The 19,422-nt window shown below is 43.2% G+C and overlaps 1 protein-coding gene across 1 annotated transcript in view; it reads right to left on the bottom strand.

Annotated features, from left to right (window-relative positions):
- The window catches only part of ECT2L (epithelial cell transforming 2 like), a 64,588-nt gene extending 47,908 nt beyond the window's left edge, over positions 1–16,680 (bottom strand). Inside the window, exons 1-6 of the mRNA XM_006267455.4 lie at positions 16,600–16,680; positions 14,107–14,387; positions 11,799–11,911; positions 9,867–10,029; positions 4,565–4,817; positions 3,460–3,596 (exon numbers count right to left, since the gene is read on the bottom strand). Coding sequence (XP_006267517.4) covers positions 3,460–3,596; positions 4,565–4,817; positions 9,867–10,029; positions 11,799–11,911; positions 14,107–14,289 — 849 coding nt within the window. The 5' untranslated portion in view covers positions 14,290–14,387; positions 16,600–16,680. The remainder of the gene's footprint in view (positions 1–3,459; positions 3,597–4,564; positions 4,818–9,866; positions 10,030–11,798; positions 11,912–14,106; positions 14,388–16,599) is intronic.
- Positions 16,681–19,422: the final 2,742 nt, after the last annotated feature.

Below are 19,422 nucleotides of genomic sequence, written 5' to 3'. Positions count from 1 at the left end.
TATTTAGTTAGTCTATGAAGGTACATATCTATCCTGCCTTCTGACTGACTTCAGACTAACACGGCTAATCACTTTTCTCTTTTATATAGAGTTAGATATGTAATGGAGCATTTTCTTCTTTCTGTATTCATTGTCCATTGTTATAAATACTTGACTTTGTTCTGTTGTTTGGGTGTACACAGTCTAAAATCTTAATTTATTTTTAAATTATGTATTTAGATGTATATCCCACCCTATCCAAACAGCTCAGAGTGTTTACAGTAAACAAATACCTACAGACAGTATTCCCCAATCAATACCAGTCATAGGAATGTAGGGCTAGAAGGGACCTCAGGAGGTCATTTTTTCCAGACACAACTCAAGGCAGGATAATAATTAGGGCTGTGAGAAGCTTCGGTCCCTGATTTGATCTGGCAGAGATCTGGCCTGATTCAGTGGCCGAATCTCTGAATCCGAATTGAATCAGAGGACCCTTTAATCTCACTGAATCAAATCGGGACCCTCCAAATCAATTCAGAGAGATTTGAAAAAATTAAGACATTTGGACATAGACACAGCTTTAAATGTTTTTTGTACATACTTCTAGGTAGCAGGGGCTTGGGAATGCTGTGATGCTGGGGCACATCGAGTCCCACAGAAGCATGGGGGGCTCCCCAGTGTGCTTGAAAGCAGACCTAGAAGTAGACCAGAAGCACTTCTGTTCTACTTCCGGGTCCACTGGGCAGTGCACTGGGGGGCCCCCCGCATCCTCCTCAGCTTGGTGACTGGTGCTTCCTGCGGCTGGGGGGAGGCATCTGGGGTCTCCCCGCAGCCGATCACCGAACTGGGGAGGCATGGGGTGGGGACCCCCTCAGAGCACTCCCCAGCAGACCTGGAAGTGGACCAGAAGTACTTCCGGTCTACTTCTGGGTTTGCCACTGAGCACATGGAGAGACCCCTCACACTCCTGTGGGATGCTCCACATGTCCCAGCATTGCAGCATTCACAAGCCACACCTGCTACCTCAAGGTATGTAGAAAAAACTTTTAAAGCTGCATCTGTGTCCAAATCACTAATTCTCCGAATCAGCATCGAATCTTCAGATTCAGATTCAGCCAAATCAAATCAGGGACAGTGATCCAAATGAACAAATTGAATCACTGTCCCGGATTCAAGCTGAATCTGAATCCAAATCGAATAGGACCCACTTTGCACGCCCCTAATAATCATGCATTAAACTATCCGAGCTAAGTTTCCTTCTAATCTGGTCCTGAAAATGTCCAGGGATGGAGATGTCACAACTTTTGTAGGTAGCCTGTTTCAATGGTTGACTACCCTCATAGTTAGAAAGTTCCTCCTAATCTTCAGCCTACATTTTCTCTGCTGCAGTTTGAGGCCATTCCTCCTACTTCTGTTCCCTACAGTCACACAAAAAAAATCTATCTTCATCCTCCTTATAAATTGCCCTTCAGGTATTTGAAGCTGGTTATCAAGTCCATTCTCAGTTTATGACGTTAAGTGTTTGCAGGATTTGCCCTCTCTTCGTTAAAATATTCAAGTTGCAGCCTTTGTAGCACTTACCAGCATATCCTGAAAATAAGCTTGCCACATTCAGTCATGAGAGAGCTTGGATATCAGAACCTGGTTAGTCCCATTAGCCAGTTCTTGTCCAAACTAATTAACCATAATGGGCAGTAGAGCATGGTAGCCCCAGGCAAAGCACTGTGGTATTCTGCTTCTCAAAGCCAAACTAATTTGTTCAGAGCCTACTTGGGTATCTCTACACAGCACTGCACTACCTTACATATTCATACCATGGGAGCCATTCTGAACCCAGCATTATTAGATAAGCAAAGGCCCACTATACTTTATCATCACCTGTATTTCAGACAGAAAACAATTCCATAGAATTTTCATTTATAGCACAACTATTATTGGTCTTATTTTCCCAGCCTTATCCATGGTACAGGGTACTTTATTCCACTAGTACACAGTGGGCATGCCTACATGTGTTCCTAGGTCACCTTTGTTACTGCACCATCATTTAGTATTTCCTTTTGAAAGTGCTAAATGACAGCACAGTAAGAGTCTGTATTGCGCCATGCATGCCATGCACAGTTAGTTTTAGCTGCTATGTTGCCATAGCAATGTACTATAACGAGGGAGCACATTGCTACAGCCATGTAGTGTCATGTGTAAATGCATCCAGTGGGTGCATCTACATATGCTGTTATTTCACAGTATTTTACCATGCAGTAAGCCTTCCCAGGAACAGATTTGCTCCCAATGGAAGCACTTCAGTACAGAGATGCTCCCATTCTGCTCTGCCTGCCTGCAGCAGCCAGGGGTAGCTCCAGGCTCCCCCTTGCGCTAGCCTGGGAGTTTCATAGATTTCATAGACATTTGGTATGGAAGGGACCACGGAGGATCATCGAGTCCAGCCCCCTGTCCTAGGGGCAGGAAGTCAGCAGGGATCATAGGATCCCAGCAAGATAAGCATCCAAATGTGTCTTGAAGGCGAGTTGGCAAGGGACATGCCAGTCCCAGTGGGCATGAAGCCAGGAGAGGCCAGTCCCAGTGGGCATGGAGTCAGGAGAGCTCTGCTAACAGCAGCAGCAGCTGTGTCCTTCCCCCATGTATACTGATGCACACAGGGCCAGGAGGGAGCTGCCCCTACAGCAGGCAGAGTTCTGGCCCTGGACACATTGGGACACACAGCTGCCAGCAAGCCCCCTGCCAAGCAGGGAGTTGCTGAGAGCTGTCCTGGGAAGCAGGCAGGGGCTGGAAATCTGCTTGTCCTCCGGAGCTGCTAGTTCCACACCAGGAGCTGGGACAGGGGGCAGAGAGCTCCCCAGTCCTGGTGCTGATTGGTTCTCAGCTCCTGTGGGTAGCGGGGGAGCTGAGTAGCACCAGGACTGTGACAAAGAGCTCCCTGTCTCCTGTGGCCCCCTGCTGGTTAGGCCAACTGGGAGCAAATTTGTTCCCAGTATTCGCAGGTAGCAGCTAACTGCACAGTAGACTAATTTGCTGTGCAGTAAATGTGCGCACGTATAGACAGTGATGTTTTACTGTGCTGTAAATTAGTCTACTGTGTAGTAAAGCATCTTGTGTGGACACACCCAGCAAGTAAGGTACTACTCAGTCTGTAAAGATGGCAGAAACAGGTCCTCAATAAATAAAGGCTATAAACTGTGCTGACTTAAATAGCATTACATAGACATAAATAAATAAATTGAAGTACTTTCAATAACTGCATTTCCATTAGTTCAGATTCAAACAGAATCTCTCTCTTAACACTGACAAGCAACCTCAACATCCTGCACTAAATGTTGGTACATGAAAAGAGTTGTCTGATCAGAAGAAAATGATGCGTGACAAGATAGATGCCTCATCTGGTAATGCTAGTAACTGAACAATGAGTCTGACTGATCTACAAAGGATCAAATGAAAGCAGGTTTTTGTGGGGAGGGAACCCAGTACCTTAATTATTAGCAAAGCTGCCTGAAGTCTCGTGCAATCCTGAATAGTCTGGGCCGGGCATGGCTGTAATGATGATTTAAAAAACCTTGAGCTCCATGTCCTGCTTCCCCAGTGTGGTCGAGCCATGAATAAATCCTCTAAAAAAGGAGCACAATCGCAGCTGTTTAATCCTATGCATCTCCAATGCAATTTAAGCAAACACTGTTAGGAGCAATGAGGCAGTAATTACAGAAATGATGAAGTGAAAAAAAGCATGATAGTTTTACATGGCAAATATTGTATTTTATCTCGACAGAATAATTTCACCTGAAGATCCTGATCATGCTAGGCTAGGAATCACTGTGATCACTGTGGAGAGAGTGGAAACTAAGGTGTGCTCTCCAGAATATCTTGGAATACTGCATTAATAGATAAATCCTTTCCAACATAGAATGAAAGATAGAGGAATCCCATATGGTGAATAAAAATTAACAATCTATGTCTAATATCAAATACCCATGATTATTAGACTTGTTAGTCAAAAATCTCAATACACTGTGGAATGTTTGTAAAAGTGTCTTAAAATTTCATGAAATTCCATGAAAATATTTCTGGTTGTCTTAGATTTTATCCAAATAATTTTATTTAAAAAAACCCCAACAACAAGAGTCCCTAACTTTTGGCTCAAATTTGATTTTATCCATAACAGTAACTAAAAATTCTCCAGGATGCACAGCTATTTAACTTTTTCCTCTCAAACCTTCATTGTTCTAAATTTGTAAAACAGCGTATACTGAAGTGTAATAGACTCTTGTCAGCAACTGCTGACAATTTGATACTTTTCATAGCTTTTACAACTGACATATATTAAAAACTATAACGTACATGGTTGAGCATGAATATTTTTAGTCCTTTGCTTACAGGCATGTTACATGGTTTAGCAACTGTTACTGAAGAAAAATAATAATTTTTGTATTTCCAATTTTTAGTACATAACCTTTTTATATTGAAAGAAATTTGAACTATAAAAATTAGTTTTCCTAAGCAAATGGCCTTTGACTATTTGAATAGTTGAGCCTAGTTTATTAATTTTAAAATAAAAATATAGTTATTTAATGCCACTGACTCTTGTGTAATGCCAATCTTTCCTGAATCATTTTTCTCAGCTGTTTTTCTCGCAGCCTTTCTTCCTGCTCCTCATTTTCAGATTTTGGTTCATTGAGGGTCCCATAGATTTTACTGGCTTCCCTTGGAGTGAGGTAATCCAATGTAGCTGCACAGGTGATATAATGATGCTTCCAAGCGCCGTGTTCATTGTCTGTTGGAGTGTATGGCAGGAACCATCCAAACTTGATGCATTTTGGCATCCACAGACAATCCTTAAGACAAGATGACAATAAAAGAGGAAAGGCAAGCTGTGAGGTAGGGAAAAAAGTTTCTACTTAAAACCCTAAAATAAATTATAGTGCTACTTATTAACACTTGCAGGTATTTTTCTATGAATTATCTAAAAATGTGGTAGGGGCTTAAAGCCTGCTATGGCATTTTCTTGTGTGTTCCTGAGAAGGAATACTCAAAGCATATTAAGGAAATCAAATACAAGCATTGCATTTGTCTTCTTAAAAATTCTTCATTTGGAAATATTGTAGTCTCCTTGATTGTCATATTTCTTCTAAAAAGAATGCAGAAAAGAAAGAGAAGATTAACTGTTGAGCTATTATGAGCAACTTTTTAAGATCCATATTTATCTGTGTATGTTGTGTAGCACTTATGTTTTATACCGGGCATGTCTACACATTCATTTACTCCAGCCTAGATTTAAGTGTGTCTACAAAAAGAAGTACTGCGCTGTATCAGTGGTGCACGGTTATTTTTAGCTGCTACACACCGTAGCAATGTACTATGAGGAAGCGTGTTGCTTTGAGTAGCCCTCGTCTGGACCCTCTCAGGGTTATCCACATCCTTCTTGAAGTACGGTGCTCAAAACTGAATGCAGTACTCCAGCTGTGGCCTTACCAATGCCACACAAAGGGGAAGTATCACCTCCTTAGACCTGTTTGTGATACACCTGCTAATGCATGATAGAGTGTGGTTAGCTTTACTTATCACTTCGTCACATTAGTGACTCATGTTCAGCTTGGAGTCTACTATGACTCCGAGATCCCTTTCTGCCACTGTGCTACTTAGAAGGTCATCTCCCGATCTACATGTGTTGGTGATTCTCTCTTCCCTAGGTGCAGCACTTTGCACTTATCTTTGCTAAACTGCATCCTGTTCTGTTCTACCCACTTTTCCAACCTGTCCAAACCTGCCTGAATCTGTTCCCTGCCCACCCATGCGCAGGGCTGTCCCTACGGGGGGAGAATCAGGGTGACCACCCCAGGCCCCATGCTTTGGGGGGCCCCGCGGAGCCGGGTGGAGCAGCAGCGGTGTGAAGCCTGATGAAGCGGTGGCTCCACATCCAGCTGCCTGGTACCACCCCCGCCCGCCACCAACATTGCTGCTGCCAATGGTGCTGGCAGTTTCTTCGGATCAGGGACCATGGGATCGGAGTTGGGGCGGGGCCCCACATGGGCTGATTTGTCCCGGGCCCCACAACCTGCTCGGGTCACTTCTACCCGTGTGTTTACTTTGCCCCATAATTTGGTCTCGTCCACAAATTTGGACAGAGTGCTTTCCACACCCCTCATCTGAGTCACTGATGAAGATATTAAACAGCACTGGTACAAGGACCGAACCTTGAGGAACCCCACTGCCCACATCTTTCCACGTCAATACCGACCCGTCTACCAACACTCTCTGGGTTCATCACATAAGCCAATTCACCACCCACCTGTCCATGTAATTATCTATGTCACAGACACTTAGTTTATCTATAAGAATGGGATGAGACACCATATCAAAAGTCTTTTTAAAATACAAGTAAATGACATTGACCTCAGCTCCTGCATTTAAGCATTTTGTGACCTGGCCATAAAAAGAAACAAGGTTAGTCAGGCAGGATCCACCTGCTATGAATCCATGCTGGCTGCCCTTCTGCGTTTTTCCTGTTGGATGCCAACAAATGTGTTCCTTAATTTTTTCAAAGGTTTTCCCAAGGATAGAGGTGAGACTAACCAACCTGTAGTGACCCAGATCCTCCTTCCTCCCATTCTTGAAAATAGGGACCACATTGGCCCTTTTCCAGTCATTTGGGACCTGTCCTGAGCACCAGGAGTGTTCAAACAGTCTTGCCAGTGGTTTTGCTATGACACTGGCTAATTCCCTCAGCACACTTGGATGAAGATAGTCTGGGGCTGCTGACTTAAACATGTCCAGCCCCTCCAAGTATCCCTTCACTAGGTTGGGGCTAACTGTTGGTGGGCTGGTGTCCCTCTTGTGCCCGTCTATAATCCAACTGGGAGATGTGTCTTTATCTGTGTTCAGGAATACAGACGAGAAAAACTCATTGAAGAGCTCAGCTTCATCACTCCTATCTGTCACCAATTGCCCTAGTCTGTCCTGCAGGGGTCCTGTGTTGCCATGCGCCTTCTTTTTTGCTCCCTATATACCTGAAGAAGGACTTTTGTTGTCTTCAATTTTTTATGCCAGTCTAAGTTCCGTTGCTGCTTTGACCTTTCTGACTGACTCCCTGCAATTGTGAGCCAAGTAGGTATACTCCTTCTTGGTGGCTACCCCCATGCTCCTAGGAGTAGGTATACTCCTTGGTGGCTACTTCCGTGCACGTGCAGCCCAGAGCTGGCTGGGCAACTGACTGAAACAGGATAGTCCCTAGCTACCTCCAGGCTGCAAATGCTTCCCCACACAGCTGGGGGCTGGCAGGGAACTGTCCAGGTCAGGGGTAGGTCCCAGCCAGCCCCAGGCTGGGTGAGAAACAGTCCCCATGCAAGGAGCTCTCAGCCCCTGCTCCACAATCAGAATCGCAATCATGGAGTGGAAGTTGGGAAGCTTGTTCCCAGCCCCACCCCACAATTTCAGAGTAGGGGCAGGGAAGAAGTGCCCAGCCCCTACCCCATGATTGCTATCAGGGAGCAGGGGCTAGAAGCTGCTGCCAGGGCACAGGAAAATTGTCCTCACCCGGGCATGCAGGTGGGGATTAGGGAGCTTGTTCTCTGCCCAGCTTTGTAAGTGTAGAGTTGGGGGAGGAACAGGCTGGGGAGCTTGTTCCCCACCCAACTCCATGCAGGCAGAGCTGGGCAGGGAACAAGCTCCCTAGACCCCACTAGCAGGGAGCTCCCAGCACCAGCTCCATGACCACAGGGCTGCTGCTGGGAGATGCTCTGTGGTCTTGGGACCACTATTGAGAGATGCTTATCTCCCAAAAGCAGGTCCATGACTCCGGGGCTGCTGCTGGGAGACCCTTATCTCCCAGCCTGAGCCTCATGTGGGGCTTGGGCTGGGAAATAAGAGTCTTCTACCCTGAGGCCCATGACTGCGGGGCTCAGGCCAGAACATAAGGGTCTCCCAGCCCCCTGTACCCCGACTGCAATGGCAGAGCAGAAGCTGGGTGATAAGTATCAGCCCCTGCTACCTAATCGCAGCTCCCTGCTGCTGGGGCAGGGGGACATAGTCCTTGCCCTGGCTTCTGTGGCGGAGCCTGCCCTGGCAGTAGGCAGTTCCATACGTTTAAAGTCATAAGCCAAAGCAGGTTTAAATATAGAGTCAAATCAGAAAAATCAAATGATAGGATAGGAGCAGTCTTCTGGTCAGAGAGAAGAAAAATACCTTTATGTGTAATTTAAAAAACTTGCTAGAATTGCGCTATATCTATACTCAGATTGCTCTGCCAGAAAATTGGCATATGACAATGGCCAAATGGTTTTCTGTTAACATTACTAAACTGGCAAAGTTGTGCCTTTTCCGGGTAAGAAAAAACACCTCATGCAAGTGAAGCAGAAAAAGCACAATTTTGCTCTTAGACTTGCATCTGCACTGGGTCAGAGATCACAGTTCTTCACACCCCTGCCTGACATGGCATTGCTGCATAGACCCAGCCCAGGATAAGGTTCCAATAATTCATCAGAGTTAGTGAATTAAGTAAAGCAAAGTTTAAAGGTTCACTCTATCAGGTATCAGAGGAATAACAGTCTGGTGCAAATCTTTCCCATTGTTTATAATATTTGTTTATAATATTTCATTACATATCTAATTCCTTAAAAGTGTGGTAGATGGACACATGATGAGACTTTCATTGATAAGCACATATCTGACATCTGAGAAAATATGAAATTCCCTTGAAAAATTATGCTATATGCAAAATATAAATGCAGATTTCCCATTTCATAGAATGATAAAACGAGGAGAGAAATATCAGGAACCACCCATCTAAAACCACCTGCACTTAAAAACTTCAAATGAGAGAGATTCCACAACCTTTCTAGGTAAAAGGTTGCTCAACCGCCCTTATTGCTCAGCCACCCTCGTAGTTAAAAAGGTCATCCTACTATCCTACATAAATTTCTGTTATCCCAATTTAAACAAATTACTCCTTGTCCTGTCCCCTTTGGATCAGAAAACAGCTAATCATCAATCTCTTTATGACAACCATTTTTGTATTTAGAGAAGGCTATCAAATTCCAGCTCAGGCTTTTCTTCTAATGATCCCATATCTTCCAAGCTTAACTTGTAGGTCATGTTTTCTAGGCTTCTCATCATTTGTGTTGCTTTCTTCTGGGTGTTTTCTCAAAGTGTTGACCCAAGTCAGAGCTCCAAGAAAGCAGATGCTGTGGCTGGAGCCCATGCTGCTCAGCACATGTGGAGCTCCAACAGGAGCTGAGCTAACATGCTGGTGAGCTCAGATAGTTCACTACTCATGTATACTCCACAGCTGAATGGAGGGTACAACCATGCCATTGCAGCCCTGCTTAGCCTTTAGCCCTTCTTATTAGCCCCTCTTCCCCCTTCAAATCTAGCTTCCCTTCCGCCTAGCCACCTCAGATGCTTATCAGCCTAGCCACCCGCTTATCTGATGTCTGAGGGTATGTACCAAGTACCTCTCATATATATCAGAAGCACTCCTCTATCTGGCAGTTTTTGGCAGGGACATGCAGGTTGCATTCCTCATAAAGTCAGACCAGGACTTAAATAGAAGCATCTGGGGTCAGAGGCTACCTGAACAGAGCCCGCTACAGGTAGAGGCAGAGGAACAAGCAGTGGTAGTTTTGGCATTACAATGTTGTCTAGCAGCTGCAATGCTTCTTTTGGTACCTCTACCTCTCTAACACTACTGATAACCCAGCAAGCTTACACTAAAAGACCTTGCCACATAGAGAGGGTACTCCCTCTGCAAACTTCCACTCAAACTCCTCTTTTAGTTGGCCTGCTTGCTGACACCTGAAAATGTCCAGTTACTGTTCCTATTCCTATTGATATCAGAAAGTTTTACTGCCTGCAGAGGAAGTAGGGTTATAGATCTATGATGACCAGACCTGTTCAGTTAAAAATTTCCAGTGCCAGCTGACTTGGGCAGTTGCACAGAGCTCCCTGGGGCTGAGAAAAGAGAAGATGTACAAAGATATGAAACGTGGCAGCACGCTAGTGAAGTCCACTTTGGTCACTGGAATCCTCTCTGCAAACCAATTTTGGGTAAACCTGTGAAGAGATAGATATTCAGATACTTTTATGCCACCTCGTCCTTCTCTTTCAGAAAGCCTGATTTGTCTATGAAGAATACCGTTAGGATTGACACAACTCTGATGTGAGCACTACAGTGCAAAGCCCTCAAGGGCTTATAAGGAAGGAATGAAAGCTGCTATATACACTATATACCTATGAGGGTAGTCAGCTATATACACTATTTATTCATCTAATTACTGGTAGTTGGCTATTACTCTAAATATGATCACATGACAGTGACATGATGCAGCATTCGGGGAAAAAGTCCATGTAAAGAGAAGCACTGGGTTTCTATAGTAGATTCTGCAGTGAATTGTACATGTTGCAAATTAAATTAAACTGTGTCTGTTGTGTGGTATTCTGGGCATTTAAATCACAGGTTTGTTTCACTGTTCTGAAAAGAATTGAAAATGTAACTTTATGTTTGTGCAAGCTGCTTTATGTGATAACTAGTAGGTAAGAAGTTTAAGAAAGACAACTACTATGAATAAGAGAGACAACTTCATCATTTTCTTAGGCCCATTTGAGGCCAACAAAAAAGGGAGCAGTCATTTCAGATGTTTGGAGTGGAAAGGATTAAGATGTTCAGAGAAAGGTAAAAAGGAGCACATCTACACGTGCAATTAATGCCACCCAATAAACTCCAGCACAGTTTGCACCTGAGTTAGCTGTTTCTGGGCAGTGTCTGCATGTGCACCCAGGACAACAGTAGTTTGAGCCAGGGCAGAGCATCCCTGGGTAGGCTGCAAGTTTGTGTGGCAGCATCAGGCAGCAGAGAGGCTGTCTGGGGCACAAGAGTGCTCAGATTGAGAAGTTGTGTGGCTGACCCCACAAGCCTACTGTCAGTCGGGGTCTGCTCTGCTCCACTTCAAACTGCTGTGGTCCTGGTCACTGTCCACACATGCTGTGTGTGCAGTAAATGACTCCACTATAAGATAGCACTGCCCCCAACGGTACTATCTTACGGTAGTTAGTTAATTTACTCTGCCCTAATGCCAGGACACGTGTAGACAGTAACACTCTACTGGGGAGCTAATTAGTCAACTCCGCAGTAAAGTGCATGTGTAGATGCACCTGAGGAGACCCATCTCTAATAATCAATGGCTAGGCCTCAAGTGTGCAAATCCTTCTGCAGACACCCACCCAAACTGAAGTTAGTTAGACTACAGGTAAAGGGATTTCATGACTAGACCCTTAGCTTGTAAAATCTGGGAATTAAAGATGTTCAGTACTTTAGAAGGTTCCACATTTTATGCCCTGATCCTACTACATGTAACACTGGCTTGACCCTAACAACCTGCCTAGGTTAAAAATTGCAGGATCAGAGTACTAATTGGTGAGCTCCCTGTGGCAGGGAATCTTAGTTCTTTTTACAGTACTGATCAAACTGCCAGTACTACCCAAACAGTATCTACTGCTTGTTTTACTAGGCAGAAAGGTTGTATTTTTTTATTTCACCTTTAATGCAAGAAAAGGGAATCTGGATCTTCAAGTCTATATTAGGTAAATTTTAATAAACACACATCATTTCAGTGGAGCATTAATGTAGATCTTAATCTATTCTGGGGTCTTTAATAAAACAGACTAAGCAAAATTTCTGAGAGAAAAAAGGAAATGTTTAAAGGCCCCAGTGTTGCAATGTGATCCATGCAGAAAGTGATTTCATGCAGAATCAGTGACTTGCATCATAATCTGATGTACCTGTTTAGAAGAAAATATTAACCAAGACCTTTTAATTAACTTACCTTAGTTGTGATTTACTGCATTTCAGCAATATTGTGTGCAGGAATTGTTTGCGCTGCTTGTCTGTCCACAGATCAAACCAGTGGCTTATAAGTCCAACTCTTTTCTGAAAGAGCTACAAGGAAACATAGTATTTTCATACACAATTCAGCATGTCATATAACCATGTATAATCCTACTGCGTGTCTAACAAAGCTTGTAGATTGTATGATCCTACAAAGAGAAATGGGACTGAGACATAGGTTATGTTTCAGTGATACTGGTCACTGATCTGCTCTATAAAATGAGCCAAGCCATTTCACATCTCTGCCTGTTCCCTCTCATATCTTTTTATCTGCCATCTTCGTTGAATACATGAGCTCTTCAGGGACAGCGTATAGGGGCTGGATTCTCTGCTGGGACCTTGAGCTCCCACTGGTACACAACAAAGAGCAGCACTAATGAGTAGAGTATTATGGAGAATTGTGCCCATTGTTCTTATTCCTTTCCTGTCTGGATAAATCAGCTCTCTCGTGTATTTACAGAGCATCACTGGCTGTATATCTGCCTCTGATGATCCTTGACAATAGGGATCTTGATGGAGACCAGACATTAATTTTTGTCCTCCTTAGCACTGGGTTTTGTGGGGGGTGGCACTCCCTCCAAGTCAGTGGTTTTCAATCTGTGGCCCACAGACCCCTGGGGGGCCGCAACAGATGGCAATGATCAAAAGTTTGTGAATACCCACACTTACAATTCAAAGGGGTCCGCACATCCATTTGAAATTTCCAAAGGAATCCACAAAGAAGAAAGGTTGAAAACCACTGCTCTAAGTTAAAAGGAGGACCTCAGCTTACCTGCCCCCTGAAGGTACAGTCTACTTCCTCTCACTCCCTCTTCCAACTGCTGTTCAGCAAAGATCTCATTCCTTACACCTTCTCATTTTCCCAGCAGGCACGAACATGGACACAGATGTGCATTTAGAAGTAGGCTTTGGGGAAATATACCCATTTAATTAAGAACAGTTTCTAATCTGATTAAAGAAAAAGAACCATTTACTTTTTAAAGTGCTAATGTTTCAATGCATACATTAGTTATTAAAAAGAAAACACATCGTAACAATTAACGAAATAGGATGTTCTCATCTTACTTCTCTACTGTGTTAGAGACAATTGTGAACCCACTGATGCAGTGGTCTCCAACCTTTTTAAGTAGGAAATCACCTTTGGCATTTAAAAGCAACCTAACATCTACTGTGCGCCACCGCCACCCCACCCCACCCAGCAGGTAAGTCTGTGGCGAGGGAAGGGGGAGCAGATCAAGGCAGGGGGAGAAAAAATTATTTGGGGGCACACTTCCCCAGCTGGTAAGTCCCACCCAACTGGGGCCCCACTCAACTTACCTCTGCTCCTGTCTCTGCAGCACTGTCCTTCACCACGGGGGCCTCAATCTAGCCCTTGCCCCTTCCCTCCCCATGGACTAACCTGCTAGGCTGGGGTGCACGTATGCATGCACATGGGTACTCAGCCCCCCACCCCAGCCTTGGATCAACTCCAAGATCTATTGGTGGATCAAGATCCATTGGTTGGTGACCACTGCACTAATGGATACAGTAGATGTACTGTAAACAAGTCTCAAGCCTAATGGGGACAATACCTGTTGCTGACAGAAATCATGGTGGTAGTATTCTTTGTTATTTATCTGCATTACAGTAGTACCTGAACCCAGAGACCTAATTTCTTAGGCCAATGACTCTTAACTAGGGTGCCATAAGATCCTTACAAGAGTGCCATGGGGTGCCTCACAACATTAGCACATTTAGTTTTTACAAACAATTCAGAAGATATACCCAGAGATTTCAAATAGAAATCCATAGCTGTGGTCTTTCGGAGTTCTTTGCAACAGAAAAGCTGTTCTATTATGTTTTTATGTAGGCAAAAAGAGAGCGAAAACTAAAAACTGGCATTTTTCAAGGGGTGCCCTGAGTCTATCCAAGGATGCCTCAGATCTAAAAAGATTGAGAACCACTGTCTTATGCCCTGTACAAATGTATAAAAGGAGTCCCTACCACATTTTTATTAAAGGGACAAATAAAATAAATTTGCAGCAATTCAAAGGCAAGACATTTTTATAACTTTCTTTCATATGGGATTGTTTCCAATATATTTACCCATTTACTTTTACCATACATACCTCAGTGTGCATAGTGTAAAATCTTCCCCTGCCACTGTGTTGTCAAACACGAGTACGGTATTTTTAAGATACATGGCAATCTGTACCAGCGCATTTCAAGCAAATCAGGACAATCATTTCTACCTGAATTTAACTTACATGCTTGTTGAATGATTTGTTTGCAATAGGTGTCCAAGCACTGAATCTTGTATGCAAGCTCCCAGTGGCCTGGATTTGACCAGATAACTCCCTGATGGACTTTTCAGTACCTTCAGCAAGGAGCCCTAAGCTCCGTTGTTTAATGGTGTGTGGGGTAGGTGTTACAGAAGCTGTTGTCATCATCACTGCAGCAACAGTTCCATCAGTTATAGACTCACTACACAGTTCAGACTTTTGCTAGAAACCACCTAGACATTTCAATGAATTAAATACGTTGATTCCTAGGAGAGAGAAGAGTACAAGTCTGGATTCAGATCTGAATTTAAGTCCCAAACGCCGCAGCTGACATTCTATTTGAAGCTGGAGCATGAGGTCAGAGTATGTATGTAAAGAAAATGTTAAAAATAACTTGAGGCCTGCACATACAACAGCTGAACACCAATACAATTTTGTACACTGATGCAAAATGCACCAGGACCTGGAGCAGACAGACAACTTGTTATCCTTGGGTAGTTATTATGACACCTCACCATTACATAGCATGGGAGCTGTTGCTTTGAACCAACAGTTACCCTAGGAAACTACAGCCACATACACCACATATGTTGGTGTAATTTACACTGGTGCATATTTACTGCTATTTTTTCCTGGAGAAACTCTACACAAACTTCCAATGAGTTACCTTAAGGTAGGGACTTATGTCATTTTGTCCCTACTTTTTTTACACTTGTGTAAAAGCAGCTTACATCAGCACAAACATATCCTGTGTCTAGGCATTTGATGTTAATCTTACATTTTACAATCTTGAGTGGAATAAATGTATCCATAGATAACCCCTTCACTTGGACTATGACATTCATAAGTGAGGCTAGGACTGGTTAGTGAGTACTGTACCTAGATAACAGGCTCCCCAAGAAACCCAAGGTGCCACTGGAAATGGCACTCGGGAAGGATTGATTTGTAACAGGGCTGTTGACCAGAACGTTGAGCTAGAATTCTCAGCTCCGCAAGAAACAATATTGTCTTTTTCTTTTAAATGAAAACTGATACAGAAATAAAAATGTAATTAATTATAATACAATTCAAATCAGGATCAAGTGCCTTCTTATCAATGAGTTCTTCAATATAAGGACTAGCATCAGATCCAGCGAATCTCCTAGTGCCAGGCCTGTGACCATGGAGCTGGCACTGGGAGATAAGGATCTCCCAGCCCCCACTACCTGATCACAATCTCCGAGCAGGGTTGAGGCTTGGAGCAGGCAGCTCGCACAGTCACGAACCAATCTCCCGTTCCCTGGTGGCCAGCTGACCAGGAGCAGATTTGCTCCCAGTCAGGCATCAATACAAGCACTACTACGCAGTAAGTAATCGTAAGTAAATTTGCTACTTGCATTTGCAGGTAGAAAATTTACTCACAATTAGTGAGGTTTACTATGCAGCAAACATGTGCATGTGTAGACACACACACTTCCTGGGCACGTCTACATGAGATGCTACATCACCGTAGCAACGAGCTATGGCAATGTAGCTTGTTGCTACAGCAATGTAGCATTGGCAGGACAAACTGTAATGCTGACACTACTGCGCAGTAGTGACAAGCTATGTTGCTGTAGCTTGTCACTACAGTGACATAGCATCTAAAAATAATCATGCACCATCGGGACTTGCTTTAAAATGTACTAAATGACTGCACAGTATCAAATGAGCAGTCAGGGGCACATGCTGACGTGACCCCTGCGTAGTAAGCTATGCTACTGCACAGTAAAGCATCTCATGTAGATGCACCCTGAGACAACTGTTCCCTTTGTTATCAATTAGAGCAAGTACTGAACAGGTAGAAAGAATAAACTGCGCTTGTTAACACAGAAAACTTTCCTATTTCCAGCTGAAATACAATGGTGGGAAGGCCTAGGAAACATACATTATGACAAGCCCTTTCTATAGCTATTACATATTGAGTAAATATTTATTCTAAAGATAAAAGGTCTCCAGGATTTGTATTTTTCTAATAGTACAATGTCTTCATTTTAAAGGCATTAAAAGAGTAAAGTTATAAGGGAACTGTAACTAGGATAGCATATACTTACCTGACTTATAAACTGGCTGGAACAAAAAGGCATGGCACAAACACTCCATGAAATTTATAAAGGCTAGAAATGGTCAGGACTTCCCCTGGCCCTTCACCTAGAAGGTCGCACCATCTGCAATGGCTACTATACTGGAACCATATCTCTACTGCACATAACACACTGCCACCTGCTGGTACAAACCAATCATGCCCACTCTACCTGATTTATTAACTTAACGGCATAAAAAAAGACTCATTTTTCAATTTCGAAATCTCTACTGGTGTTGTTCTTCAACCTGTATGATAGGCCTCCACGCTACTAGGTTCTGCATTTTCTAGTGACAGTAACAAAACCAGAATGAAAACAAAGGCTCTTCCTCCATTAGAACACAAAAAAGTTGGTCACAGTGTATCGAATGCTTTACCTCTCAAGAGGGGTATGGCTTGCATCTCTTTCTCTCTCTCTGATAAAGCTGCTGAAAAACTCCAGTGAAAGCTGGAATTACTGTTGTATTAGACAAGGGTCAGTGCTCTCAAATCTCCATAGGAACTGCACAACAAGCTACACCCTGGGCTCTAGGCCAGAGCTGGACTCAGCTGTGTTTGCCTTGAGTGTGCCCCACCCTTAAAGAGGAAAGGAACAGGACCAGGGAGAAAGGAGTGGTTCAGATTCCAGCTGCGATGGACAACTTGCTGATGGTCACAGGGGGACTACAAGACACCAGTGATGCAGCCATGGGGGGAAAAAAAGCAAATGCAAGCCAAGGATGTAATCAGGCAAGCTATTTCTAAGAGAGATATGGAAATATTAATGCCTTTGCACATCATACTAGTTCATAACACAGTATATAATTCTGGTCTGCTATATTCAAAATAGTCAAATTAAAACCGGAACAGGTAGAGACAAAGTCTGTCAGGATGGTCAGGTGAATGGAGAACCTATCTTGGCAGAAGAAACTAAACAAGCTTTGCCTATTTAGCCCAGTAAAATGATGGCTAGGAGAAATACAATTGTTGTCTCTAAATATATTGGGAGGTATTCCCTAGGGAGCCAAGAGCTAGTTAAGAGACAACATTGGTGGAAGAACATGAACTGTCTAATTTCCAGCTGCATTTGTTTAATTTCAAACCATAAGAGCAGTGAGATACTGGAACAACCTTTCAATAGGAGTAGTAGTGGGAATAAAATACCTAATATTAAAATAGAGCTTAATCTGTTTATGAAAGGTTTATATGATGTGGCAGGCTGCATTTTCAGGATACTGCACACAATAATTCTAAGGCCCTTTCCAGAATTGTGCTTCCTAGATGCACAAACATTATAAGAAGATATAGGCAAGATGCCCCTTATGTTCTCATTCTAACTCTCTCAGTCACCCCAGATATTTTGGCTGAGTGGGAAGAGGAATGGTAAATACAGATGGGTGCACAGGATTGTTGTCCTGGGTGCTGCCTGAGGGTGGGGTGCCAGAATGGATGTGGGAGGGGCTGCCTCCTTCTCTATCCCCTCTGCACCCTTCCTGAAGAGGCTCCAGCAGTCAGGGCAAATGTGCAGTCACAAGATCAGTGCCAGCAACAGCCTCACTTCTAAGGGAAGCCACAGCTACAGGGGGTGAAAGTACCAGTGCAACAAGAAGTCAGAAAGTTAACGCTCTCACATTCCCTCTTTGTCTATTTTTAAAACACCACTCTACATATGTCTGTGGCAGTGCTCATTCTCTGCCCTGGGCACAACTCTTTTATTTATGGCTCTGATCATTGCAAATCACAAGAACATCCATCCCAGCCGGTGAACAACGCTGCAAATAGGTCAGCAACCCTTACGTAGGAAAAGGATTGTTTTTTCAAGAACAACTATTACACAAGTAGGTAAGATTTTCCAAATAATAAAGCTTGAAAAATCAGGTTACAAAAGCAAACAATTTTCACAGGGTCATGAAGCCAGTCAGTGGCACTATTGGAAACAGAAACCTGTTGTATTCCGACGTCCAATATCCTCAATGATGTTCTTAAGAAATAGCAAAGCCTCTTAACATTTGTCTCCAATAGAAATAGGTAATTTCACAAGAAATGGACTAAGATACTGCCTACATTTCCATAACAATGCTGATTAAAATATTTGCAACTATTTAAACAAACAAGGTGCCACCACACAATATAAGCACTGTTAGGTGTGGAAGTATCAACACGATTCATAAAATAAACCCAGAAATTTCAAATAGAAATCCAGAGCATTGAAACATTCTGACCTGTTTGTTGTCTGAGTCCTTTGCAACAGAAAAACTGCTTTTTTCCAGAATCAAGAACTAAGAGAAAGCTAAGAACTAAGTTTTTCCAAGCGGTACCTCGAGTCTAAAAGCTTGAAAACCACTGATTTAGACAGCAGGTTTGGCCAGTTTTTATTCTTTATATTTGGTTACTTTTTATCTAGAACGTTGCCCAGAAGACGGTAGCTTATTATCTCAATGGCAATAAATTGAGGTCATAAATGTCCTAGTAGAAACAGAATATATTCAGGTTTGGTGATAAGGTTTCCTTGGCAGGGGGAGTGAAGTAGGGAATACTAAGCATCTAGCTCAACAAGAAGACATCAGCGGCTTGACATCTAGTGAGAAAAAGATACTGACTTCAGCACCTTGCTTGAAGTTTCAGGCACTCTGGAGACTCAAAATAACCCCAAATAAACTAGCAAAAGCATCGTAAATCAACTGAATGCAGTTCTGTTTCTACTAGGATGCTTATTACCTCAATTTATTGCCAGTGGGATTATAGTGAGAAAGTTCTTCTACTATCCAATCTAAAAAGCCCCTGCTGCAATTTAAGACCATTGCTTCTAATTCTGTTCCCTTTTGTACAGAGAGTGGTTTGTTTCCATCCTCTTTATAATCTGCCTTCAAATATTTGAAGACTTATCTAATCCCCATCTCAGTTTTCACTTCTCCCTACCGCATAATCCTTGTTTTTTCAGTTTTTCCTCATAATTCATGTTCCAAAGATCTCTAATCTTTTTCTTCACTCTCTCTCCTGGATCCTCTCTCATTTGTTCACATTTTTCTTCTAGGGCTCAAAACCGAACTCAGTACTCCAAGTGAGGCCTCACAAGTACTGAATGGCATGGAAGGTTCAGTAAAAGTCAGTATGCTATTGTAGAGTTGTATGGGGGGGGGGGAGGGGGGTAACAGGAACAAACAATTGGTTTAAATTCAGCTTATGGTCCAGTCTAATCCCTACCTCCTTTTCATCAATGT

This window comes from Alligator mississippiensis, chromosome 1 (assembly GCF_030867095.1).
Source record: "Alligator mississippiensis isolate rAllMis1 chromosome 1, rAllMis1, whole genome shotgun sequence".
NCBI classification, from domain to species: domain Eukaryota; kingdom Metazoa; phylum Chordata; order Crocodylia; family Alligatoridae; genus Alligator; species Alligator mississippiensis.
The sequence above is the reverse complement of the archived record's forward strand: the minus strand, read 5'-3'. Positions and strand labels throughout refer to the sequence as shown.